Below are 19428 nucleotides of genomic sequence, written 5' to 3'. Positions count from 1 at the left end.
TTTAAATCAGATAGTAAAAAAAAAAAGAGTTACAAATAAAAAAATACACTTATATGTTTCTGTTTTGTATTTACCTATGTAGCTCCGTTTAATAACACTCTTTATTTCTTCATATGGATTTAGGTTACTCTCCAATGTCCTTTCATTTTAGTCTGAAGGATTCCCTTTAGTATTTCTTATAGAACAGATCTACTAGAGATGAACTTCCTCAGCTTTTGCTTACTTGGAAATGTCTTGATTTGTTCTTTGCTTCTGAAGGACAATTTTGCTCCTGGATATAGAATCCTTGGTTAATACCATTTTTCTTTCAGAACTTTGAATAGGTCATCCTATTGCTTTCTGGCTTACACTGTGTTTGATAACATATTAGATGCTAATCTTACTGAAGATCTCCTGTATGTAATGAATCATTTTTCTCTACTTTCAAGGTTCAATCTTTGTCTTTTGATAGTTTGATTATGATATGTGCATGGTTTGGATCTCTTCAAGTTTATTCTACTTGTAGTTCATTAAGCTTCTCGGATGTGTACAATGTTTCTCACCACATTTTAAGGTTTTCAGTCATTATTTACTCAATATTCCTTCTGCCCCTTCCTATCTTTCTTGTCATTCTGTGACTACATATAAATATACATTATGTATATGTTGTACATTTGATGATATCCCACAGAGGCTCTGTTAATTTTTCTTCATTCTTTTTTCTTTCTGTTCTTCAGTGTGGATAATATCACTAGACATATCTTCAAGTTTGCTATTTTTTTCTTCTGCTAGCTCATATCTGTTGAGTTTGTCTAGAGTATTTTTGCATTTTAGTTACTGTATTTTTTACCTGCAGAATTTCTATTTGGTTCTTTTTTCTTTTATCTATTTATTAAAGTTTTTTTGATGTTTATTTTTGAGAGAGAGAGAGAGAGAGAGAGAGAGAGCATGAGTGGGGGAGGGGCAGAGAGACAGAGACACAGAATCCAAAGCAGACTCCAGGCTTTGAGTTTGTCAGCATAGAGCCTGATGCGGTGCTCCAACTCACGCAACTGTGAGATCATGACTTGAGCCAAAGTCAGAGGCTTAACCAATTGAGCCACCCAGGCGACTCGGTTCTTTTTTCTAATAGAAATCTCTTTATTGAATTCTCTTCTTGTTGAGAGTATTGTTCGTTTATTTTTCCTTTTCATTCTTTAGTTCTTTGAACATATTTAAAATATCTGATTTGAAGTCTTGGTTTAGTAAGTCCAATGTTGGGCTCCCTTAGGGGCAGTTTCTATTCACTGCTTTTTTCCTGTGTACAGGCCTTATTTTCTTGTTTTTCTGCATGTCTCATGGTTTTTTGTGGAAAACTAGACATTTAAAATAATACAATGTGCAACTGTGGAAATCAGGTATGTCTTTCTGCCCAGGGCTTGTTATTGTTGCTGACTATAGTCATTTTTGGTGACTTCTGAATTCTATGAAGTTTGTATTTTGTGATGTGTGTGCCAATGAAGTCTCTGCCTTGTTAGCTTAGTGGTCAGTTAATGACTGGAAAGAGATTTCGTTAAATGCCTGGCCTCTTTGCTGAAGGGCTCTGTGTGTATGCTGTGTGATGTTTTCAACACGCAGCTAGGCAACTGATAACTCTGACTTAACTATCACTTCCTGTCTGCCTAGAGCATCACAGTGGGCCAGAGGTGTGAGTTTAGGACCTTTCCTGAGTATGTACACAGTCCAGGACCTACATGTGTCTTCCTAGGTTCCAAGGAATATGTCATAGTTTTTCAAAGGCCCTAATGGAGAGCTCATTCCCCACTTTTTCCTTTTAAGCTTTTGATTAACTTACTGATTGCCTCAACTATTATCCAATGTCTCAGGCAGCCATAATGTGCCTATAATTGTTTTGACAATTAGCCCAGAGAAAAAGGCTTTTGAATCAGGTTAATACAGAGAGCCTTCCAAACGGGTTTTAAAGAACCACCAAACAGGTCAAATTATGACAATTCTCTGGGAAAGAGGCTCTGAAAGTTCTACCTCCATTCTGCTCTCTAGTGGCTGTGACACACTGGTTTTCACTGTAAATGTGGATTATTTTTCAAGGTTACTGTGATGCTGGAGAACAGGTGATGGGACTTAGGTAAGTTAAAAGCCCCTAAGCTCACTCTTATGAAGGTTCAGTCCTCTGCTTCTTTTATTTTGAATAAACACTTCCTGAATTGCTGCAAGCCTTTGATTAATTTCCAGAGTTCTGAACAACTTTATTCTGACAATTGTGTCCACTTTTCTCACTGCCTTTATAGAAGAGGGAATTTTTGTTGAAGTCTTTTGGGTCACTTGTGATTCTAAGATTCTAGGAGTCTAGATTTTCAGCAAATATAAATTATATTCTCCACCATACTTGTCATCATTGGAAATAACAGTAATACCTCATTTATACCATATTGAAAAATGTAGTGTTCTATATATGTAATGAATTTTTAAAATATTTTTTAATGTTTATTTATTTTTGAGAGAGAGAGAGAGACAGAGAGAGAGATGGAGCATGAGCAAGGGAGGGCAGAGAGGGAGACACATAATCTGAAGCAGGCTCCAGGCTCCAGGCTCCAGCTGTCAGCACAGAGCCTTGACACGGGGCTCGAACCCACGAACCATGAGATCATAACTTGAGTCGAAGTTGGGTGCTTAACCGATTGAGCCACCCAGGTGTTCCTATATGTAATGAATCTTGATTTCAAAGCTTCTTTCTTCAACAAAATTAAATATATCAAAAAGAATATTTTATAAAACCTATGATTTATTTCCATGCCTTCCCAACTAATTTATTTATATTTTTCTCAATGATGTGGGTTATCATTAAGAACATCAAGGGATGCCTGTGTGGCTCAGTTGGTTAAGTGTCCAACTTTAGCTCAGGTCATGATCTCATGGTTTGTGAGTTTGAGCCCTGCGTTGGGATCTGTGCTGACAGTTCAGAGCCTGGAGTCTGCTTCAGATTCTGTCTCTCCCTCTCTCTGCCCCACCCATGCTTGCACTGTCTGTCTCTCTCGAAAATAAATTAAGAAAAACAAAAGCAAAAACAAAAACAAAAAAAAAAGAAAAGGAACATCAAGAGATGCCTGGGTGGCTCAGTAGGTTGAGCATCTGACTTCGGCACAGGTCATGATCTCACACTACTTGTGGGTTTGAGCCCCGCGTTAGGCTCTGTACTGACAGCTCAGAGCCTGGAGCCAGCTTCAGAATTCTGCCTTTGTCTCTCTGCCCCTCCCCTGCTCATGCTCTGTCTCTCTTTCTCTCTTTGAAGTATAAAATAAAAAAAAAAAACAAAACAACATCAGTAAGAGGGATGGTCTTTAGAACAGTAATTCACAAAGTTTGGTCCCAGGAGCAGCAACATCAGTATCTCGTGGAAGCTTGTTAGGAATACAAAATTTTAGAATCTACCCAAGTCAGGGGCACCTGGGTGGCTCAGTCGGTTGGGCATGTGACTTCGGCTCAAGTCATGATCTCACAGTTTGTGAGTTTGAAGCCTGTATCGGGCTCTGTGCTGATAGCTCAGAGCCTGGAACCTGTTTCAGATTCTGTGTTTCCCTCTCTCTCTAACCCTCTCCAGCTCTCACTCTCTCAAAAAATAAATAAATAATAAACATTAAAAAAAAAAGATAAAAAAGATTTTAAAAATCTGTTAAAAAAAAAAAAGAAGCTACCCAAGTCATACTGAGTTGGAAGCTTTGGGGATGGGGTCTAAGAGTGCTTTGTTTTTCTTTTTTAATATGTTTTTTTAAATGTTTATTTTTGAGAGACAGAGTGAGAGAGAGCACATGCCCCTAAGAATGTTTTTTAACAAGGCTTTAAGGTGATCGTGATTCAAGGTGAAAATTGAAAACAGCTAAACTTTGTCTAATGAGGTATTTAGTTTGTTCCTAACAGGGTTTTTAGTTTTTTTCTCTTGCTCCTGAGGTTTTTCTTTTTTCAATTTTTTATTTTTTTTATTTTTGGGACAGAGAGAGACAGAGCATGAACGGGGGAGGGGCAGAGAGAGAGGGAGACACAGAATCGGAAACAGGCTCCAGGCTCTGAGCCATCAGCCCAAAGCCTGACGCGGGCCTCGAACTCCCGGACCGTGAGATCGTGACCTGGCTGAAGTCGGACGCTTAACCGACTGCGCCACCCAGGCGCCCCGCTCCTGAGGTTTTTCTTATTGCTCTCAGGGTATTTGCCTAGAGAAGCTTAGTAAGCATTAAAATTTTAAGGCTACTGATGCATACAGCCTCAAAAGGCTGTATGTAACTTACACTGACATTAGGGTAACCAAGTGGCCTGCCTAGACTGTCTGGGATTTTCAGTTTTAAAATTGAGACTAAAGGATTTCCAGACATGGGGCTTTAAGTGCTAGAACTGGAAAAGTTCTGGGTCAACCACGTTATGTTGGTCAGTCTAACATACTCTAGCAGTGTGTCAGTGACCCATATAAAATTGTTCCATACGGACAATTCAAAAACATCTATTTTTGCTTTGAATTTTTTACACCTAACTCTAAGCCAACTGAAAATTTATTTTGACACAAGGTGTGAAGTGAGGCTCTAAGCTAATTTTACTCCCCTAAACAACTAGCTAATTTGTCCAATATTTATTTTTAACAAATTCATTCTTTACCACCAATTTGTCCTTATCATACTATAACTTATTTTAAAAAATTTAAGTTCCAGTATAAAAGTAAAAGCAATAAAATATACAAATTAGAACACTTCAGTTGGAAGAATTTTCAACAACTGTATACACCCATGAAACAATTCCAAACAAGATATATACCCTCCCTTTCCATCATTCAACTCAGAAATTTCCATTGTGCCACTTTAAAATCAGTACAATCACAACTACTTTCTGACTTCTATCAGTAGAAATTATTGTCTGCTCATGATTATCATTTAACTGGATTCATACTGTCTGTGTTTTTGTGGTATGTTTTATTTTACTCAATGTGATGTTTTTTAGTGCTATGTATGTTGTTGTGGGTGTCAGTTTGTTACTTTGTTTAAATGCACTCCAATTTATTTAGCTATTTTACTATTGATGGACACTTGAGTCATTTCCAGATCTGAATGATTATCAATAAGGCCGTTATGAACATTTCTGTTTAAGTGCTTCTGTAGACATGATTTCTTGGGTAAAATCTGGGTGATCTTGTGGTGGTTGTATAATATGCCCACCAGTAATGAGAGCTATCAGTCCTCCACATCCTCATATTTGTCCTTTTTTTTTTTTTTCCATCTTTAGCCATTCAACTGGGTGGGATATGGGATACGTTACAACTCCCACTCCTAAAGTCAAAAATCCACACATAACTCTCCAAAATCTTAATAGCCTATTGTTGACTAGAAGCCTTTCCATTTGTATGCTATACGTATTATATACTGTATTTTTATAATAAACTATAGAAAATGTTATTAAGAAAATCACAAGGAAAATACATTTACCATACTATACTGTATTTATCAAAAAAATCTATATATAAGTGGACATGTGCAGTTTAACCTCCATGTTGTTCAAGGATAACCCCTATCTCATTTTAGTTAGGCATAATTTATATTCAATAATCTTTCTAGTTTACAGTTAAAAGAGTTCTGACAACTGCCTATGTTGAGTAGATACTGTCACAATCAGATACAGAAAATTGACATCACTCCCACCCAGATTCTTCCAAATGCCTTTATTCATTGTGGGTTTTGGGTTTTTTTTGTTGTTGCACTGCCCTGATGTCTAACGTTAAGTACCTTTTCATGTGTTTATAGGCCATTCACATATCTTGTGAAATATATGTTTAACTCTTTTGCTCATTTTTAAAACTGGGTTACTCATCTTTCTATTGTTAATTTGTGAGAGATGTTTATGTATTCTGGATACAAGTCCTTTATCAGATATATGTACTAAGAATGGTTTTTCCTTCTCTGTGGCTTGTCAATTTGGCTCTTAATGCACATTTTTTATGGTTAGTATTGTATGTACCGTTGCAAAGATATCCTCCTATAAGTTTTCTCTAGGAGGATTATGGTTTGGGCTGTACATTTAGATTTATGATCCATGTAGAATTAATTTTTAGGGCACCTGGAAGGCTCAGTTGGTTAAGTGTTCAACTCTTGATTCTGGCTCAGGTCAAGATCCCACAGCCATAAGATCGAGCCCCATGTTGGGTTCCCTGTTGTTTTGGCTGGGGCGCCTGGGTGGCTTAGTTGGTTAAGTGTCCAAATTCAGCTCAGGTCATGATCTCATGGCTTGTGGGTTTGAGCCCCGCGTTGGGCTCTGTGCTGACAGCTCAAAGCCTGGAGCCTACTTCAGACAGTGTGTCTCCATCTCTCTGCCTCTCCTCCACTCACGCTCTGTCTCTCTCTTTGTATCTCACTCTCTCTCAAAAATAAATAAACATTAAAAAAAATTAGTTTTGGCTTAAAGAGCAGATTAGACATAGATGAAGAAAATTTATGAACTAGAAAACAGATCTGACTGAAATTAAGTACAAGAAGACAGAGTTAATAAATATGACACTGGGATTAAAAGACATGCAGGACAGGATGATATCCTCCTTTTACAGGAACTGAAGAAGGAGAGAATCTATACGATGTGGGAAAGGCAAAATTTGAAAAAATACTGGCTAAGATTCCAGAATTGATTAAAGACGGAACTTCTCTGATCCAGGAAGCTCAACAAATCTTAAACAGAAAAAATAATAAGCTAGACATAATCATATTTTAATTAAACTGTAGTACACCAAAAAGTAAGAGACTTTAAAAAAAACAATAAGTGAGGGGCGCCTGCGTGGCTCAGTCCGTTAAGTGTCCGACTTTGGCTTAGGTCATGATTTCATGGTTTGTGGGTTTGAGCCCTGCATCCGGCTCTGTGCTGACAGCTCAGAGCCTGGAGCCTGTTTCAGATTCTGTGTTTCCTCCTCTCTCTGCCCCTCTCATACTCATGCTCTGTCTCTCTCTGTCTCTCAATAATAAATACACGTTAAAAAAAAATTTTTTTTTTAAATAAGTGAAAAAAGAAAAACCAAATCACTTACAAATAAATAAGACATAGTGCAGATCTTTTTTGTTAAATACAAAAAAAGAAGCTTGATAGCATACAACAGTATCTTCAAAGTATTGAGAGACAACAGCTGTCACTCCAGCACATTAAACTGCATTATATACACAAGTGAGGATGAAGTAAAGATATTTTCAGACAAACTCTATGATTATTTATCATTAAGAAATTATTGCTGAATGAACAATCTAAAGACTCCCAATAAGGTACGTTTGGGTATTTGAAAAATATTTTAGCTTTTAAAAATGACCAGGAGAGCGCCTGGGTGGCTCAGTCAGTTAAGCGTCCGACTTCAGCTCAGGTCATGATCTCATAGTCTGTGAGTTTGAGCCCCGTGTCAGACTCTGTGCTGACAGCTCAGAGCCTGGAGCCTGCTTCAGATTCTGTGTCTTCCTCTCTCTCTGTCCCTCCCCCACTTGTACTCTCTCTCTCAAAAATAAATAATCATTAAAAAAAGTTATTAAAAAAAATCTTTAGGGGTGCCTGGGTGGCTCTGTCAGTTAAGTATCTGACTTCGGCTCAGGTCATGATCTCGTAGCTTGTGGGTTCGAGCCCCGCGTTGGGCTCTGTGCTGACAGCTCAGAGCCTGGAGCCTGCTTCAGATTCTGTGTCTCCCTCTCTCTCTGCCTCTCCCCTGCTCATGCTCTGTCTCTCTCTGTCTCAAAAATAAATAAAAACATTAAAAAAAATGTTTTTTAAATGACCAGGAAATTTAATAGCATGTAAAGGATGGGGGCTAGAAAAGCTAAATTTTCTGCAATGAACCAAACAGTCCTACACAACAAATTCAATCCCAATGCTGTTAGAGGTCCACTGAAAAATACAGAAGAAGCTAGATAAACAGAAGAGATGATGAACAACAGCAACAAAAATTATAGAACATATGGATTGTTAAAACACAAAAATCAAAATGACTAAGTTTGGGGTATATAAAAATAAAACAGGGGCACCTGGGTGGCTTAGTTGGTTAAGCGTCCAATTTCAGCTCAGGTCATAATCTCACGGTTCGTGAGTTTGAGCCATGTGTTGGGCTCTGTGTTGACAGCTCAGTGCCTGGAGCCTGCTCCTCCCCCCTTCATGTTCTGTCTCTCTCTCTCAAAAATAAATATTAAAAAATAAATAAATAAATAAAACAGAAGTCAAATACTAGAAACAGCACAAAGGTTTAAGGTTCCCAAAGTCAATGTGTCATTAGGGAGAAGAGTTGAATTTGATCAGTTTTAGCCTAAAATTCTATAGGTAATAACCACATAAACACAAAAACTGAAAGTAAAAAGTGGAGAAAAGATGAGGCAAATATCAAGCAAAAAAGAGCCACATTAATATCAGACAATGTAGCTTCTAGGTTAAACACTATTATCTTTTTTTAAAAAAAGCTTTTTTAAAAAATATCAAGCAAAAAAGAGCCACATTAATATCAGACAATATAGCTTCTATGTTAAACACTATTATCTTTTAAAAAAAATTTTTTTTTAGTCTCTATTTTTGAAAGAGAGCGAGCGAGCACGCGCGCACAGGGGAGGGGCAGAGAGAGGAAGGCACAGAATCCGAAGCAGGCTCCAGGCTCTGAGCTGTCAGCACAGAGCTCAATACAGGGCTTGAACCCATAAACCACGAGATCATGACCTGAGCTGAAGTCAGAGGCTTAATCGATTGAGCCACCCAGGCGTCCCAAATCTTTTAATGTTTATTTTGGAGAGAGAGAAAGCATGCACACACACGCTAGTTGCAGAGAGGCAGAGAGAGACACAGAATGTGAAGCAGGCTACAGGCTCTGAGCTATCAGCACAGAGCTTGATGTGGGGCTTGAACTCATGAACTGTGAGATCGTGACCTGAGGGAAGTTGAATGAATGTTTGACTGAGCCACCCAGGCACCCCAGGTAAAAACTATTATTATAAATAAAGAGGATTATTACACAATAACAAAAAAATTATTATGGATTGAATAATAACCACGAGGAAGGAATAATGATTCTAAATTTAGATGCATCTAATAACATGGTTTCGGAGATATAAAAATAAAAATCACTGCAAGGACAAACTAACTTAATTGCTGAACCCACCATCACATTCAGACAGCTTAAAAAATTTCTTTTAATAATAGATCAAGTAGACAACAGATTAAAGAATAAAGATCTGCACAACATAAGTAACAAGGTTAATAAACATACAGATAACATTGCAGTCAATAAATAGAGAATACATACTTTCTTCAAGCATATTTATACAGACTGATCCCTTATAGGTAAGTCAAATAACGAAAGAAAATCTATTGTACACAACATGTTCTCGGACATCCCTGCAATCTTACAATTAAGTTGTAAAATGTAAGAAAATAACTGAAATATCTCCCACAACTTTAGGATATGAAAAACAAAACTTTTAATAATTAATAGGTCATAGTTAAAATAATAAAAACATTATTTTGATTAACATCTCCTACCGATATAATACGATCTCCTTTTCTGAGCTCTCCACTAAGATCAGCAGGTCCTCCAGCCAAGATAAAGGAAATAAATATGCCTTCTCCATCTTCACCTCCTACAATGTTGAAACCAAGGCCTGTTGAGCCACGATGAAGAACAACTTTTCTAGGTTCCCTAAAAATTAGAAAAATATTGAACACCTTAGAAATTTTATATAGAACTTGACATTCTATCAGTGAGATTTCCCTATTGATAAATCTTATATTATCAAACTATAAAGAAAGCTAGATGAAAGTTAAAAATGTTTTCAAAACAATGGGGTAGAGATTCTAAGACTAGAAATTAAGGTTAGAAAGTGAAAGGAAAAATCCAAATTGTTTTTAATTTTAATTTTTTTTTTACATTTATTTATTTTTGAGAGACAGACAGAGACAGAGTATGAACAGGGGAGGGGCAGAGAGAGAGGGAGACACAGAATCTGAAGCAGGCTCCAGGCTCTGAGCTGTCAGCACAGAACCCGACACAGGGCTCAAACCCACAAGCCGCGAGATCATGACCTGAGCCAAAGTCAGACACTTAACCACTGAGCCACCCTGGTGCCCCGGAAAAATCCAAATTGTATATAAAAGCTGAAAACCCATGTTAAAAACCCATAATTTTTGTTAAAAAACAAACATGAAACTAAAACAAAAAGAGAAAACAATGTGTTAATAAAAATGACTTAAAGGGCCCTACTCAAGAAATATACACTTTAGAAATATACTCAAGAGGGGCGCCTGGGTGGCGCAGTCGGTTAAGCGTCCGACTTCAGCCAGGTCACGATCTCGCGGTCCGGGAGTTCGAGCCCTGCGTCAGGCTCTGGGCTGATGGCTCAGAGCCTGGAGCCTGTTTCCAATTCTGTGTCTCCCTCTCTCTCTGCCCCTCCCCCGTTCATGCTCTGTCTCTCTCTGTCCCAAAAATAAATAAACGTTGAAAAAAAATTAAAAAAAAAAAAAAGAAATATACTCAAGAAATATACACTTTAGAAAAGTTGACGTTGCACACATTTTATTGCCTATGAACCAGTCACTACCCCTACTTCCTAGATGTTATAAAAGGCAGATAAGCCTTCGTCTTAGAAAAGGCAGGCCCTTTTCACAGTCTTAAAAGAATGAATCCTGACTAACTTAAGCCAGTCATAGCAATCCCATTCCTCTTTGCTAAGTTGAGGCTATGACCCTATTCTGGCCTCTGAGAAATAAATAAAGCTAAATTTTATTGACATTTCCCAAAGAAAGACAGACCCTAACAAAAACAAAGCACATTTTGTCCCCTTAGAAAGCACATTTGTTTCCTTCCCTACCAAAATAACACCCACACAAAAAATGAACAATAAAATCACATTACTGGTTTGGATATATTATAGTCATGAAGGTAAGACCAGAAGAATCCTAGAGATACTATGCACCTAAGGATTGCTACACAAATGCTAGAACTGTCCATCTCCAAACTTTTTATATAAAATAAGTAAATACCTTTACTTCTTAAGTCATATCCCTCTACCTCTCTCTGCTATTCATTCATTCTAAGATGAGCCTTTTCCTCCACCTTCATTTAAAATCTTTGAAATCAGAATACATCTTACCACTACTAATGTTTCACATTTGCTGCCAATTATATACATAGTTGTGTGAATACCATTTATACCTTCTGGTAAGACCATGAAAATTCTAGGAGATTATTTTAGACATGATGAAATGCAGAATATCATTTGGAATTAGAATGTATCATTTGGTAAGTATTTTAAAAATGTAAGCAGATTTTTCTAGAACATTGCAAAAAAGCTACTGGTAACAAAAGGCTTAACAGGAGTAAGTATTCTTTAAGAATGAATTTTAGGGATCCTTCCATATAATGTGGAATTAATCTTAAGTATTCATTAAAAACTTGAAACAGGCATTTTCTAGTCATTCATTTCATCATTAATCAGCTCTGCCAGTTCACTTGAGTTAACAAAATTATTATTGTAAAACCAAACAATGTATTGTTTAGGAAATATTAAACAAATATATACATATGTGAAAGAAAAAATGGAATAATAAAACCAAATCCAGGAAAAGAATTTAAGTTGATAAGGCAGTGTAGGAGAAGCAAGGGAGGATTAGGGCACAAAATAGGTTTCACTATATTGGTGATGTTTTATTTCGTTGTTAGGTGACAGACTCATAGTTTAAGGTTTCTGCTATACTTTAAATCATATATATGGGGTGGGGGGTGGAGGGATGGGTTAAATGACTGATGGGTATTAAAGAGGGCACTTGTGGGGCGCCTGGGTGGTGCAGTCGGTTAAGCGTCCGACTTCAGCCAGGTCACGATCTCGCGGTCCGTGAGTTCGAGCCCCGCGTCAGGCTCTGGGCTGATGGCTCAGAGCCTGGAGCCTGTTTCTGATTCTGTGTCTCCCTCTCTCTCTGCCCCTCGCCCATTCATGCTCTGTCTCTCTCTGTCCCAAAAATAAATAAACGTTGAAAAAAAAAATTTAAAAAAAAAAAAAAAAAAAAAAAAGAGGGCACTTGTGATGAGCACTGGGTGTTGTATGTAAGTGATCACTAAATTCTATACCTGAAACTAATATTACACTGTGTGTTAACTGGAATTTAAATTAAAACTTGAATATATATATATATATATATATATATGAAGCAAAAAATAACAAACCATATATGAATTATAGTTTTACATTAGCAAACAATACATTAAAAATACCCTGCTAAAATCCAACAGTATTTCAGAGGAAAATAAATTCAGATTTCTCAAATATTGTAAGATGTTCAGCATCATTAGTTATTAGAGAAATGCATGCAAATCACGAGATATGTCCCACTTACTACAATGGCTATGAAATAGAACAGAAAAAACAAGTATTGGTGAGGATGTAGAGAAACTGGAACCCTCATAAATTGATGGTGGGAATGTAAAATGGTGTGGCTGCTACAGAAAACAAATGGTTCCTCATAAACATAAACAAACATACATTTACCATATTACTTAGCAATTCCACTCCTCAGTATATATCTAAAGGAAGTGAAAGTAAGGATGTGAGCAGATACTTGCATGCCAATGTTTGTCACAGCATTATTCTTAATACCCAAAAGGTGAGAACCACCCAAGTGTTCATCAAGAGATGAATGGATAAATAAATGTGGTATATACAAATAATGGGATATTATTCGGCAATAAGGAATTAAGTTCTGATATATGCTACAACATGGATGAATCTTAAAAACATTAGCTAAATGAAAGAAGTCAGACACAAAAGAATTGTAAGATTACACTTATACAAACAATCTAGAATAAGCAAATTTCATAGCACACAGAAAGTAGACTAGACAATAGGTTACCATGGACTGGGAGGACAAGGAAATGGAATTACTGCTTAATGGTTAGAGTTTATCTGAAGTGATAAAAAGGTTCTGGAAATAGTGACAATGACTGCATAACACTGTGAATGCAATTAATGCTACTGAATCACACATAAAAAAATTAATAGTGTAATATACTAAAAATTGCTGAGTTGTACATTTTAAATGGGTGACATGTATGATATGTGGATCATATCTCAATGAACCTGTTAAAAAAAGAACTTTAGAATCATCAATTTTCTGTATGTTGGGATTTCTTTTCTTTTCCTTTTTTAAATTGGTAATGTGAGATAACCTCTGAAAGATTACTTAGGGTCAAATTGTGGAGAACTTCTAATGTGAGTGCAAAGATTTTTGTACCTCATTATCTGGACAAAATAGTGTAATTATCAAGAGTGATAAAACACACATTTTAGTTACTGCAGTCATCAACCACCAGATTTTCAAAGAAAAGTAAAGAAAACAGGTAGACCTGTTGTGTAATACTACAAAGTCCAATACAATATTCTGGACAAAAGATATATAATGAAAAACGATGGGGAACAGCAATCAAGATGCTAATATATTTTTTAGTTTGAAAAATATGCAGAAAAAAAGAAAAATATGCAGAGATTAGAGATTAGACAAGCCATTAACTATTTTCGTCTTTACTTTTTATTAAACCCTATATATTTTATTAAAATAAAACAAATCCAAATAATTTTCATTTATAATCTTTCAAGATACTTATCCTCCTCAATATTAAGATTCTCGAGAGTCTGTTGCTTTGTTATAGATAATGTAAATGCAAGTATGCATAGGAAGAGTCTTTTAACCCCCATACCTAACCCTCATGAATTCAGTTCTGATTTTGTGGTTTGGAATTTTTTTTTTTTAAATTTCATCCAAATTAGTTAGCATATAGTGCCACAATGATTTCAGGAGTAGATTCCTTAGTGCCCCTTGACCATTTAGCCCATCACCCCTCCCACAACCCCTCCAGTAACCCTCAGTTTGTTCTCCATATTTATGAGTCTCTTCTGTTTTGTCCCCCTCCCTGTGTTTATATTATTTTGCTTGCCTTCTCTTATGTTCATCTGTTTTGTCTCTTAAAGTCCTTAAATGAGTGAAGTCATATGATTTTTGTCTTTCTCTAATTTCACTTAGCATAATACCCTCCAGTTCCATCCACATTGGTTGTAAATGGCCAGATTTCATTCTTTTTGATTGCTGAGTAATACTCCATTGTATGTATATATACATATATATGTGTATGTGTGTGTGTATATATATATACATCTATATACATATATGTATATAGATGTATATATATATACACACATATATACATATATATACATCTATATACATATATATGTATATAGATGTATATATATATATATACACACATATATACATATATATACACACACACACACATCTTCTTTATCCATTCATCCATATATGTATATATATACATATATGTATATCATCCATATATGTATATATATGTGTGTATATATGTATATCCATATATACACACATATATATACACACACATATATACATATATATATATATACATATATATATATACATACACACACACACACACACACACACACACACACACCCACCACATCTTCTTTATCCATTCATCCATCAATGGACATTTGGGCTCTTTCCACACTTTGGCTATCGTTGATAGTGCTGCTGTAAACATGGGGGGTGCATGTGTCCCTTCGAAATAGCACACCTGTATCCCGTGGATAAATGCCTAGTAGTGCAATTGCTGGCTCACAGAGTAGTTCTATTTTTAGTTTTTTGAGGAACCTCCATACTGTTTTCCAGAATGGCTGCACCAGCTTGCATTCCCTCCAATAATGCAAAAGAGATCCTCTTTCTCTGCATCCTTACCAACATCTGTTGTTGCCTGAGTTGTTAATGTTAGCCATTCTGACAGGTGTAAGGTGGTATCTCATCGTGGTTTTGATTTGTATTTCCCTGATGATGAGTGATGTTGAGCATTTTTTCATGTGTCAGTTGGCCATCTGGATGTCTTCTTTGGAGAAGTGTCTATTCATGTCTTTTGTCCATTCCTTCACTGGATTATTTGTTTTTTGGGTGTTGTGTTTGATAAGTTTTTTATAGATTTTGGATACTAACCCTTTCCTCTTTACTTCTATAAAAAGGCACTATTAGAAAACAACTACAAAGCCATGACAGATCAATATAGGAGCACAGCCTTAAAGACTTACAGCCTTGGAAATTCTTATCACAAAGAAATAACCACAGGGGTGCCTGGGTGACTCAGTCAGTTAACCTTCGGACTTCAACTCAGGTCATGGTCTTGCGATTCTTAGTTCAAGCCCCATCATGGAGCCTGCTTTGTATTCTGTGTCTCCCTCTCTCTCTGCCCCTCCCATCTCACGCTCTCTCTCTCAAAAATAAAGAAACATTCAAAAAATAATTAAAAAAAAATTAAAAAAACAAAAAACAAAGGAATAACCACAAACACTGTTCTTTTTGCTAATTTTCACTCCAAACACAATTACTGTGTACTTATTAATTAATTAATTTTTCAATACTGCTAACTATTGAAAAAGAGGACACAGATGAAAATTCCTCCCTATGGGACCTTAAAGAGATCATTGCCTAGAGCCAGGAGTCTGACAGGAATAATTACAAGTATGAAAGCTCAAAAATCCTAATGCCAACAACAATGCAATTAATAAAAACATAAAAAGACATTAATTTACAGATATTTAATCTTAAGTGAAATACTTGTGCAAATTATAAAGCAATATGTCTGACATGATGTCTTAATACTATATTGTACAATATGAAAAAGATTTAAAATACTTTTCGCTTATTATTTCTCACCTAGTTAAGAGTTCTTTGGGAATAAAAAGCAGTTAAAATTAGATCAAAATAAACTTTAAGAGTAAGGATATCAGGGATATATACCAAGCAAAGAAAATATCACTTGAATTCTAAACATGAATCACATAACTGCCATAATGAAATTTTATGATGTACACTAGATAGGAATATGTGAAAAGTTAGTTTTAAATATAAATATATTCCTAACTTAGTTTTACCTATGCTAATTTCTAAGCACAACTTACCATTCCTGAAAAAAAGTATTTATTTTAAAAGGGCAGTAACTTATTTGGAATATAAAATATTTTTATATTTCAGCCTCTTCATGAGCCCTCCAATGACAAAAATTAAGGTTTAAGTTCATTATCTATTGACAAAATTTTTTAGTCCTGAAAATTGTGGCTGTCTTATTTGGTTGATTGTAATTCCATCTAACAGTCAACTTTATTTAAGAAAGATGAATGTTCACTTCCTTACCTTGTAATTTCATCATCTCCAAGCACTGCTTTTGAAACAGGTGAGTATCTGGCTGGTGATGCTGGTGTGTGGCCCAAGTAGGAAGATGGGCTAACATGGTTATCAACAGGTTGAGAAGAAGCTTAAAAATGAAGACAGTAAAAAACACTTCAAGTGAAACAAACCATTCAGCACTTATTTGTGAATTATCAATTTCAAGCTTAGTTAATATGTAATTCATATCCACTTATTTATGTAAGTTGGTAGAAAAGACTTATTTATCAGGTAAAAAAATTAGACAAGCTCAAGTTTCCAGATAAAAACTAGTTTAGATATTCACATCAGTAAGCAAACTTATTCCAACTGGTTTCTCTTGAGAAAACAGAACTAAAAAGGAGTTTTACATTAACTGATTTGCACAGTGAAATCCAGGAAAGGTCATTTAAAAGACTATGATTTATGAACAGCATATATAGTATGAACATGGACTGGAAGTATATAATAAAATTCATAATTGCAATCACTTACTGAATGAGGGGAATGGAAATAGAGTCTTAGCAAAGAGCTGAACTAGCAAGAGCAAACTTCAGCTTTTTCACAATGTTCTATTAGTTCAATAGATGTAAAAAATAGATTCTACCTCTATCTACAGGAAAATCAAGCAATCATTATTTAGTTATTACTCTTTAGGACTAGGTCTCCCAGTTTTTGGTCACATTAGCATACATAAAAAGGGATAATTCAGTTTAAAATAACATTTTTTTCCAGTGTAATGTATTTGTAAGAAGCAGCCTGACTATTCGTATATTTGGCTGTAATCAGAACACCAATTCTCAGTTTGTAGAGCAACTGTTACAAATGTGCATTGCTGTCTTGAACAGATAAGGCAGCATAATAAATGAATAAGACTGATACTTACATTGGTGCATAAAATACCTTATTAGTGAATTTGCATCTCTAATTACAAATAAAAATACATAAAGCCTTTATATAAAGTTTGTGTGTGATACCAACTGTAAGAATTTTTAATAAGTAATAAAGTTCTGTTCTGACACAAATGAAGTATTGAAAAAAAAAAAACAAAACAACAACAGACATCATTCCTGTCCATGAAAGAGACTGAATACTATTTTAAAAAGTTCAGTTATATTTGGGGATCCTGGATGGCTCAGTTGGTTAAGCGTCTGACTTTGGCTCCGGTCATGATCTCATGGTTCATGAGTTCTAGCCCCATTTCGGGCTCTGTGCTGACAGCTCAGAGCCTGGAGCCTGCTTCGGATTCTGTGTCTTCCTTTCTCTCTACCCCTCCCCTACTTGCCCTCTGCCTCTCAAAAATAAACATTGAAAAAAATTTTTTCAAGAAGTTCAGTTATACCTGAGTAATTAATAAATCAATGGGCAGATAATGAAGATGTATCATTGGAAGACAGTACATTCATTTCAAAGTATAATTTACATTAAATTTATAATGATTAGTGACAGTAATGGCCTTTGAGAGTTCTAAAACTGAAGACATTGCCACTTATAAAACCACAAATATCTCTAAAATTCTACAATTTAAATGAGGAAAATTTGGAAAAGCAGACTGCAGAGAGTACATTTAAGATCTTTACTACATGAGTGCTTTGGATATCAACTAATGCACCAAAGAAATAAAACTTTCATTTTTCAAGAAACACAAACACGTTACTTAAGTCTTACCTTAGCTTTTACATTAAAAAAACTGAAAATCAAACAGGAAACTTAAAATTTTATTAGTACTATCATAACAATTCATTTCTAGGCAACACAACTGTACTATATACAAATATAGTTAGGTAATATATGAGGAACTTGTACAGAAAGAGTATCTGTGCTCATATAATTGAGAATATAGAAAAGCCCAAGTTTTAAAATTTATTTATTTTGAGAGATAAAGAGAGAGAGAGACAGTACAAGCAGGGAGGGGCAAAGAGAGAGGGAGAGAGAGAATCCCAAGCAATCTCCTTGATGTCAGTGCGCAGCCTGTCACAGGGCTTGATCTCATAAACCATGAGCTCACGACCTGAGCCAAAATCAAGAGTCAGACACTTAACTGACTGAGCGACCCAGGTGCCCTGAATAGCCCAAGTTTAGAAATATTTAAAATTAGTATTTCTCAAAGTGTAGTCCATGAGTTAGTCCACCAGAAGCATCAGAATTACCCTGGTTGTTAAAAGAACTGCTTGTTAAAGTATGTTTCTCTGCTATATCCCACAACTATTAGAAAAAAAGAATGTGCAATACCTTTGTTGACTATTATTTACATATAACTTTGAAAAAGGCTGCCTCCCTTCTTACTATCAAGATTCTGATTTAAAAATGATTTTTTAAAATGTTTATTTTTATTTTGAGAGAGAATGCATCCATAAGCGAGGGAAGGGCAGAGAGAGAGAGAGAGAGAGAGAGAGAGAGAGAATGAGAATCTCAAGTGGGCTCTATGCTCAGAGTGCAGAGCCCAACAGTAGGCTTAATCTCATGAACCATGAGATCACGACCTGAGCTGAAATCAAGAGTCAGATGCTTAAGCAACTGAGCCACCCAGGAACCCCTAAAATTGATTTTTTACAGACTGTTAGGTTAAATGCTTAATATAGTTCCTTTAAAATATTTAAACATAGGGAAATAAGATAGATTTAAGCAGACTTACAGTTGGTGATATCAGGTGGTGCATAGCCATCATTCATATACATACTTGTGGGTTTTGCCACTTTCAAATAGACAAAATCAGATGTGTTCTTTAAGGCAGTTACTGCTTCTTCATGAGTAACTTCTTCTAAACACACACTATTCACCTAAAAGAAAATCCCAAAAGATATTTGTTTTAGGACATTTTCACTTGCTTTCTGCATTTTGGTTATAAACAATTATACCAAAATACAAAGCAAGAGTGATTTAAGGAATATAAAGGTCTGTGAAAAGAAAACCTATATATTTTTGTCTATCATATCAGGAAATTGTTTATGTATGTTAATGGAATAGCCAATCTTATTTCCAGCCCCTGTTCCTCCCAATCCCCGAACCTAATCTACTTTTTTTTTTTTTTTAATTTTTTTTTTTCAACATTTATTTATTTTTGGGACAGAGAGAGACAGAGCATGAACAGGGGAGGGGCAGAGAGAGAGGGAAACACAGAATCGGAAACAGGCTCCAGGCTCTGAGCCATCAGCCCAGAGCCCGACGCGGGGCTCGAACTCCCGGACCGCGAGATCGTGACCT

General features: G+C 35.8%; 1 protein-coding gene across 30 annotated transcripts in view; it reads right to left on the bottom strand.

Annotated features, from left to right (window-relative positions):
* Nucleotides 1-19428, bottom strand: part of DLG1 (discs large MAGUK scaffold protein 1) — a 279344-nt gene that overhangs the window by 75325 nt on the left and 184591 nt on the right. For all 30 annotated transcript variants that reach the window (XM_086675062.1, XM_086675061.1, XM_086675060.1 and 27 more), the window contains 3 exons: nt 18860-19004; nt 16213-16333; nt 9493-9649 (listed from right to left, as the gene is read on the bottom strand). In XM_086675062.1, coding sequence (XP_086531188.1) covers nt 9493-9649; nt 16213-16333; nt 18860-19004 — 423 coding nt within the window. The remainder of the gene's footprint in view (nt 1-9492; nt 9650-16212; nt 16334-18859; nt 19005-19428) is intronic.

The sequence above is a fragment of the Puma concolor genome, chromosome C2 (assembly GCF_028749965.1).
Source record: "Puma concolor isolate L17-30 chromosome C2, mPumCon1.1.hap2, whole genome shotgun sequence".
NCBI classification, from domain to species: Eukaryota; Metazoa; Chordata; class Mammalia; order Carnivora; family Felidae; genus Puma; species Puma concolor.
This window is presented reverse-complemented; position numbering and strand designations above follow the sequence as displayed.